Genomic DNA, 9,120 nt, shown 5'->3' on the forward strand with positions numbered 1-9,120 from the left:
ATAAGTTAGAAATGTGGGTGGTAGTGTGTGGAGATGTGAACGAAAAATCAAGGAATCAGTTTGATGACATTTTGACGAAAAGTGAACAAAAATTCGTTCATTTTGAAAAGATATACTGTTAGTGGCTGATGTAGGCCTATGCATTTTTAATTCAGTAACCATTAATCTTGTCGGCAAATAGACTATAATCATATGCAAAGCCTACATGCCAATCTTCCTATGGAACATAGTCACCGTTTCAAAGTACAATAAATAAATTAGATTTTTTTTTTTTTTTTTTTGTTTTGTTGCCTAGTCTAGAGGCTAGACGACAATGATGCAAGAGGAATGATTGTTTTTATCGGTGTGCATGTGTCCGAACAGTTGATTTATAACGGTACTTAAAAAAAGGTAACACGCAATGTTCCATAAAGCTTTGAAGAATTATGATAGTCAATATAATAAGAATGAATATTTCTGATGGTTAGTGCTATTTGGTGCATCCATTTAGTTCAAACCAAAGGCAAAAGCGGTGGCTTTAATTGTCCGGAAACACTGCCCCATACATCATACATGGGGAATTAGAGAGCGTCATAATTTATGTGAGGATCGGAGTCAACAAACTTTCACATCCTTAGCGTACGGTTTCTTGATAGTCTAATTCCAAAACTGTATTTTCATAAATCACAAAATCACTCACTGATTTAGTATTCATTAATTAGAATTTATTTCTTGAATTGTATTGGTTTATTCCAAATCGAAAGAAAATATTAAGTATGATATCCATCAAAGGTACTTGTTTGTTTTCTTTCCCGTTATTCTTCAAATAAATTTGCAACAAATAAATCATGGTCTGCTTTTGTAAGCTACGTAATGAAAAGTTTGTTCACCTTGGATACCTTGTTCATGTTGTTGTTGTGTTTTGAGTTATTGGCGATTAGTCAGTGATTTGACTATTGTCGCCAAATTACTTTACGGCACGTGTTATATCTCTCAATTTTGGATTTTTTTAAAAATACATTTATTTTGTTTTATATTTATCTATCTTTTAAGATAGTATCGTAAAATAATATCGTAAGCAAAACATTCATGGGCTTTGTTAGTGTTTCTTAACAGTACGTGCAGATTATTTGTTATATCACATACACACCATACATAAATATGTATATAAGATAGCACCTACACAAGCTTCTATATTCAGTAATCTTATCATACCTTTTATCATTGTTGTTACTTTTTCTTATTTTATTTTCTTAATACATTATGTTATTATATTTTTAATGTACTGAGTGTAATTTAACATATTTATAATATCGTATTATGTTTTACTGTTCTTATTTTATTTTCTTATTACATTATGATTGTTATTATATTTTTAATGTACTGAGTGTTCATACTTGGAGTATGGTATCCTTGAAACGTCCAGCCTTTCGATTATCGTAATATTGGCACCCGCTGATACAGCATAAATTAGCAATATTTTAGGACAAGAATGTCATTCAGATTATACCCATTGAAAGCATGATGTTAAAATATACCATTGCATCCCCTTTTTCTTAGAATTAACGTTGGTTATTATGTTTTACATTGAATAATATGCTGAAAGCATAATCATATTACAGATAGGGTGTTTTATTGGAGTTTTTTAGAAAAATATCTTTCTTGACAATCAAATAATTGCGTTCTTTTTTTACATATTGTCACCTGTGGCTGCCTTCATAAATCTTTATATGAAGGAGTTTCGTCTAACAATAAATCCAACTGTTGTTATTCACAAGGCACACCGATGAAAAGTAACACTGGAAACAATTTGCTAAAGTCCAACCAACTTCTGTTTTATTCAGCAACTCGTAACTTCACTTTCATATCTTCGGTAAAACCTTCAGGTTAATTACTATCTCCGGTAAACCTTCAGATAACAATCTGTAATGATAATAAACAAACAAACAAATAATGAATAAATGTTTCAGCATGTAAGCATATAAAAACCCTATAGCTAAATTAAAGATACTGATTACAACACATTAATATATGACACAAGATTAAAGTTAAACTGGATTAAATATCTATGTGAACACACCCTGCATTGAAACTATGCAGTAAACTATTAAACAGTACACACAAGCAAAGGTACATGAGTGTGAACGGGGCCGCATTCAGACGCGGTTCGTCACTTAAGTTCCTATGCTAAATAACTAACAAAGAAAATTGTTTCTTTCCTATAAACACTTAGTTTTGCTCTAAATTCGACATGAACTATATATATAACAAACAATATATAACAAACAAGTTATCATCTACATAGTAGCAGAATATATGCTACTTTGAAACACTAAAATGTACTGTAACTTCTTCTGACAAAGACAAAGAACTCGGCTTTCTACACTATACATTATACACACTCATCTCTTTGTCTACTCCTAAAAGCTAGGTACAACATCTAACATCATCTTTACGAAACTCCTATAAAATTCTACCAAACTCAACTGAGATTATATTAAGATACATCCTAGCATTCTAGTATATATCAAATAACATATATAGAAATAGATATCGTATTCTTACCGAATTGGGCCTGTAGTTTGTTCCACAAAATAACTAAAAACTTTCTGCTGCAATGTTATGTAACTCAGACCTTACTGCATCACTTCGACATTCAGAATGACTGGGCTTTGCTTCTCCCAGAACATAGGTGGAGAAGAACAAAGAACTTCCTGTCTCTGTGACTAGTAGTATAATCTTAAAGTAAACAATAGCCCCCAAGATATGCTGGTAGGCATATTAAGACACTGGTAGTCTCATAATAAGACTCTTCAAACTATATAAGAAATACACATTTCTTCACTACATACTCATGTAGTGACATGGCTCCTTTAAATGTTAGTAACATTTACTAAAATAACTGTTAATATCCAAATTTAAGACTACGCTACAACATAGATAGACATACTGCACTACTATTACTACCAAGGAACATCATTAACCTCTAACGATCTTTCATGTAACAAGAGAAATCAACTTTACCCATCAATGCTCCAAATACTGCTTGATTGGTAAACAATCCCAATTAGTGTAATACACAAAGTTAAACTTAGATGTATATCAAGTATACTTAATCAACCCCTTCCGTTGATAACCACATGAATACATAATCATATGTATTGTAAATTAGTAAAAACATTAAATGAAGACACTCCTGACATCAGGAACATATTATACAACAATAAGATAAAGGCTCCTTGAGGGGAATCCCTACTGTCTTCTGCGTGATAATGACAAAACTTGTTTGCAAATATAAGATAAGACAACAAGAAACGTAAAAGTCATGAAACTCAGATAAAGGTAGAAATCTAGAAAGAGGGAATGAATGAGAAAGTGAGAAAGTGATTGAGAAAGAAAGAGAAATGGAAAGAAAAAGACAGGTCACGATTAGTTTTACATCTCTGTTATTAACAACAGAACTAATTATTCCTAAGACTCTACCGGCAGTAATAACACGAGTTTGTGGACGGGTCTATCAAGGTAACAAGGTTTCTTCAGACGTTTACCATTACTGTCCAGAGCTCCATCAGCCATGAGGAGCTTTACCTTTCTAACGCGTCCGTCTTGACTAGGAAAAACTTCTGCTACCCTTGCCAGAGGCCACTGGAGGCGAACATCTTCAGTCTCCTTCGCGATGACTACATCGCCGATGGCCAAGTCTCTCTGCGTTCGCGTCCACTTCTGGCGGGGCTGTAACTGCTGGAGGTACTCTCGGCGCCAGCGTAGCCAGAATTCATTGGCTAGATACTGCACACGTCGCCACCACTTTCTAGAGTACTTGTCTTCGCCCTGGAAGTTTCCAGGTGGTGGTAAGATTACTTTCGGCTTCATTGTCAGAAGATGGAGTGGGCACAGAGGTTCTGGTGCTTCGGCGTCACTCAGGTTATTGGTGGTGAGAGGTCGAGAGTTGACGATACATTCTGCCTCTGTCATAAAAGTTCGAAAAGATTCGTCGTCAAGCTGGCTGCCTGCCTTAGCAAGTAAGGTGTCCAAGGCCCTTCTCACCGTCTGAATCTGCCTCTCCCAGACACCGCCCATGTGCGAGGAATGTGGAACGTTGAATTTGAATGGTATCCACTCAACACCATTCTCTAGAAGGTATTCTTGCACATGCTTCTGGTCCATTTCTTGTAGAGCTTGTTTCAACTCGTTTCTGGCCCCAATGAATGTTGTGCCTTGATCTGAACGGAGCTGTCGAACAGTTCCTCTTCGATTCATGAACCTCCTCAAGGCATTGATGAAGGAAGAGCTGGAAAGGCTGTTCGCAGTCTCAAGATGGATGCTTCTGGAAGACATACATGTGAAAAGGACACCATACCTCTTCACCTCGCTTCTCTTTTCTTTTAAAAGGAATGGACCGAAGTAGTCGACTGCACAGTAGGTAAAGGGGGCAGAAGGTTCAACTCTCTCCCTCGGTAGCTCCGACATCTTCTGCTGCACGAGAGGCCCTCGTAGTTTTCTGCATGTTACACACTGTGAGATGAACTGTGAAACTGCAGAGGAACCTCCTATCACCCAGTAACCTCTTTGGCGAAGCTCGTTGTGGGTTAAGCCACGGCCCATGTGATTGACTCTACTGTGGCAATCATCGATCAGCAGTCTGGTGACATGGCATTTTCGGGGCAGGATGATTGGGTGTCTGATCTCTCTGGAAATATTTGCCCTGTCTATACGGCCACCAACTCTGATAATTCCATATTCGTCGAGAAAAGGATCAAGTCTATAGAGACAGCTCGTCTTCTTGAGTTCAGCATTCCTGGCCCTGGTCGCTTGTCTATCAGTGACCTCTCCTGTAGCTTCCAGATTCCTCAGAGCCTGCATTTCCTCCAGGAAATGTTCTGCTTGTACACTTTTAAGGATCACCCTTTCAGCACTCTGCAGTTCGCCTAGAGAAAGCGACTCCTTGAAGGACGGCCTTTCAGCATCTGGAGATGAGCTCGAGATTTTCACAGCCTTGCTCTGCAGCTTGCCTTTGAGTTGAATACATCTGGCTACTGCCTTCTTTGCCCTGTGCCAGTTGGAAAAGCTATCCAGACGGCTAGTTTCGAAGTGACTTTCCGTCTCATCTCTTGCTCCTGTTTTAAGGGCAGTAGCACGCTTTAACTCTGGATCGCTTTCTTCCAGCTGGACGGGCGGCCTTGTAGGGTTGACTTCAAATATACCATCCGTCCAGAGAAATTCTGGTCCTCTCAGCCAACGGCTGTCTTGGGTAAGCTGCTTAGCAGATAATCCTCTTGAAGCGTCGTCTGCTGGATTCTCGGATGTGTCTACGTAGCGCCACATATCAGGATCTGTCAGGTCTCGGATCATCTGAATCCTGTTGGCTACATAGACATGGAATCTTCTGGCTTCATTCTGTATGTAACCCAGGACTACTTTGCTGTCAGTCCAGAAGAATTCCTTGAAGCTGTCATACTTGAGCTCCTGGTTCAGAAATCCACTCATTCTGGCTGATACTGTAGCTGCAGTTAGCTCGAGCCTTGGTATGCTGACCTGCTTCAGCGGGGTTACTCGGGACTTCCCGATAACAAAGGAACAGTGGACCTTGTCTTGGGTGTTGACAAGTCGGATGTAGGAACACTGTCCATATCCCTCTTGGCTTGCATCCGAAAAGTGGTGAAGCTCCACTGCCTTGACTTCACCAAAAGCACGTGGCTTGTAACATCTGGGTATCTGGAGGTTCTCCAACTCAAGCACCTCCTGCAGCCATCTTTCCCAGCGTGGACGGAGATCTTCTGGTATTGGACTGTCCCAGTCCAATTTGCTTCGGCAGAGCTCTTGCAGGATTTGCTTTCCTCTCAACATAACGGGGCTAAGGAAGCCACAAGGATCGTAGAATGAACTCACTGTTGAGAGAACTCCTCGTCTGGTGAAAGGCCGTTCCTTGAGCTCTATCTTGAAGTTGAAGACGTCATTCTTGATGCACCAAACGACTCCGAGAACTCGTTCTAGAGTCGATGGACTTCGAGCTAACCCAAGCTCCTTTTTGTCCGTAAGCCCTTCCTTCTTGGTGAAACTCTCTTGCACTTCCCTTTCATTGGATACAATCTTATGCAGTGTTAGACCTGCTTTTGCACAGATCGCCTGACTGTTCTTGAGAAGCTGGATCGCCGATGCAACATCTGGCTCGGATCTCAAGCCGTCATCAACATAGAAATCTGTCCTGATGTAGTTAGCTGCTGGCGCTCCATATTCTTCTTCTCCGTCATCTGCAGCTCTTCTCAAACCGAACGTAGCTACTCCTGGTGAACTAGCTGCACCAAACAAGTGTACCTTCATGCGGTATTCCACAACAGCATTCTCGGGGTTTCCATCTTCCCACCACAGGAATCTCAACAGGTCTCTGTCTTCTGCTGCTGCGTAGAACTGATGGAACATACTTTTCACATCAGCGGCTACAGCTACTGCTTCCTTACGGAACCTGCAAAGCACTCCCAGGAGGCTGTTCATGGTGTTTGGACCTTGAAGTAGCATGTCATTAAGGGACACACCTTGATAAGTAGCAGAGCAATCAAAGACCACTCTGATCTTGTTGGGCTTTCTAGGGTGATACACGCCAGTATGAGGAATGTAATTAACCCGATCCTGTATCTGAAGACGGTCAGCTGGCACTCTCTCTGCATAATTCTGGATGACGTCATCCATGAATGCTCTGTAGTCTTCACAAAATTTGGGGTTCTTCCGCAACCTTCCAGACAGCTGCTTCCATCTCTTCATAGCAAGTGGCTTGTTAAAGGGAAGATTTGGCTTTGCAGACTTCAGAGGTAGCGGCATCTCATAGTGGCCGTCGTCACGTCTGCGGATACCACTCTCCAGGATCTCCATGAATCTCGTCTCCTCCACGGAGTAAGGCTCACCATTAGCACCCGAGTCCTTGAAGTCCTGTTCCAGAATCTGTATGATTTTCTCAGTGTCCAGGATCTCCTTGGCCTTACTCGCATAGGCAAACTTTGGATGCCTCTCAATTGCAGATATCCTATTGCAGATCAGGACTCCATCATCCTGTACTGACGTCTGGCATACCTTGCCAACTACTCCCCATCCAAGTGCTGTCTTCATGGCATACGGGTCATCTTCTCCTCCTGCTATCACCTCTCGAGGGCGGATGGCTCGGGAACAGTTATTTCCAATTAAGAGCGATACCTTGACGCTTCTGTTGTATGGCATCAACTCATGAGCAACTGGCTCAAGATGAGGCCACTCCTTCAGGACTTCAATCTTGGGGATCTGGGATCTGCTAGCAGGAACAGAATCTCTAGAGAAGCACGGGGGTAGGTCGATCTCATTCTCCCTATTGAAGTCGAGCACCTGCAAACCGTTCACCTTCATGCTCTTGACATTGGCCGTTGCGTGCATGGTGGTGAGTCGGAGGGTGGTACTAGTTCCCTGTACTCCTAACTGTTCACACAGTTCGTCCGAAACGAAGCCTACATTACTCTGATCATCTAGGATGGCGTAATGGAGGAACTCCCGGGAAGGCTCGTCCTTGCATCTCACCCAGACTGGCACGATCATGCAGTGCTCCTGGCCATCTTGATCTGGAAGAGAGCATACGTTGGTGCACTTGGATGAGCCTTCCTCGTGTGGCCTTCTCTGGTTATTCCTTGGTCTATGCAGACAGGCAAGGTGGCGCCCTTCACAAATCTTGCAAACCTTCCTCTGAGTGCAGTCCTTGACCTGGTGACTGTCAGCAACGCCGCAACCCATACACAAGTTCTTTTGAAAGAAGAAACCCTTCCTTTCATGTAACAATTTCTTTGTAAATTCGTGACAGTCATCCAAGTGATGCTCTCTCCCACAGTACGGACATGAGGAATACTCTCCCACGTTTGTCTTTGAAGATACATTTGTTGCAAAGGTCTTCCCTCTCGGCTGGTTGCGATTGCTGCGGTCCCCTTCGTACCGCCTTGGTCGTGCCTCACCACTTCGCAGACCCTCTAGCTCAGGGATGTTGGCCTTGTTGGCGGCTCTGCTGACAAACTCGGCAAAGACTTCAAATGGAGGGTAGTTCCCAAGACCCCTTGTCTGCCATTTATTTACCTCATCCCGCCATGACCTTTCTAGATGTAGGGGCAGTTTGTTCAACATCTTTATGTTTTCTTGAGGATAGTCCAATATCCCCAAGGATGACTCCGTTGACTTAGCCGATACCACCTGCTCTAGAAAGTCTGAGAATTGACGGAGTCCTCCAGGATCCTTGTCGAAGATACGTGGCCAGCTGCTCAGCTTCTTCGAAAATGCTGTACTGATAATACTGCCACTGCCGTATCTTTTTTGTAACAGTTCTGTGGCTTGGAAATATGCCTCGTCTGTGCCCAGCAGGATGTAGTGCTCTACGACCTTCCTTGGTTCTCCTGCTACGTAGCTATTCAAATAGCTCAGCTTGGTAGCTCCGTCGAGGGGTTTGGAGTCCACCAAGTTTGAGAAGGCATTTTTCCAAAGCCTGTACCGTAAAGGATCGCCACTGAATATAGGAATCTCTAACTTTGGAAGTTGACTAGCAACAGCAAGTCTCTGTGTCGTCATATTCTGTTGCATGATGGCCTTTGCCATATCAGTCATCGACTCTGCCATCTTTTCAAACCCTGTCTGGCTAGAGGTGCCGTCAAGAGGAGGAGTTGCTGTGCCAATTGTCACGTCTTGCTGAGATTTGAAGAATCTGTGGACGGAATCCCCTGGCTGTTCCTTTGGCAAGGTAATATGTTCGATGGCGGCTTCAGAGCCATCACTCTCTTCATCTCCTTCCAACTCCGCTATTCTAGCAGCCGTCTCCTTTCTCAGCTTCACTTTTCGTAACTTCCGTTCCTCCTTCTGGACTGCTCTCATATATATAGCATGCTCGCGCTCAGCCTTTAGAGCATCAAGCCTGTCCTCCTGGTCCATGACAGCTAGTTCTGCTTGAAAGGCTTCTGTCAACCTCACACTCTCACGAGACTTCCGTGAGCTTGCTACACTTGTAGCCTTCGTGATGACTGCATCACATTGTTCTGCTTCCACATCGCTCTTGATGAACTTAACACCTGCTAGACTCCTAGCCTTCGATCTGGAAGTCCTCTCTATTGTCGCTTCACGTCGCAATGCAGGCTCTGATAAAGGCAT

The 9,120-nt window shown here is 42.6% G+C and overlaps 1 protein-coding gene and 1 long non-coding RNA gene across 2 annotated transcripts; both read right to left on the bottom strand.

The window, feature by feature from the left end:
• Nucleotides 1-1,793: 1,793 nt before the first annotated feature.
• LOC115928652 lies at nucleotides 1,794-2,980 on the bottom strand. Its single transcript, XR_004066143.1, has 2 exons — nucleotides 2,545-2,980; nucleotides 1,794-1,902 (listed from the first exon to the last, which is right to left on the bottom strand). It is a non-coding gene; the product is annotated as an uncharacterized LOC115928652 (long non-coding RNA).
• Nucleotides 2,981-3,450: 470 nt separating this feature from the next.
• On the bottom strand, nucleotides 3,451-9,120 carry LOC115928730. Its single transcript, XM_030996575.1, has one exon. The coding sequence runs from the start codon at nucleotides 9,118-9,120 to the stop codon at nucleotides 3,451-3,453; it is 5,670 nt and encodes a 1,889-aa protein (XP_030852435.1).

The sequence above is a fragment of the Strongylocentrotus purpuratus genome, unplaced genomic scaffold (genome assembly GCF_000002235.5).
Source record: "Strongylocentrotus purpuratus isolate Spur 01 unplaced genomic scaffold, Spur_5.0 spur5_contig_855, whole genome shotgun sequence".
Lineage (NCBI taxonomy): Eukaryota > Metazoa > Echinodermata > Echinoidea > Camarodonta > Strongylocentrotidae > Strongylocentrotus > Strongylocentrotus purpuratus.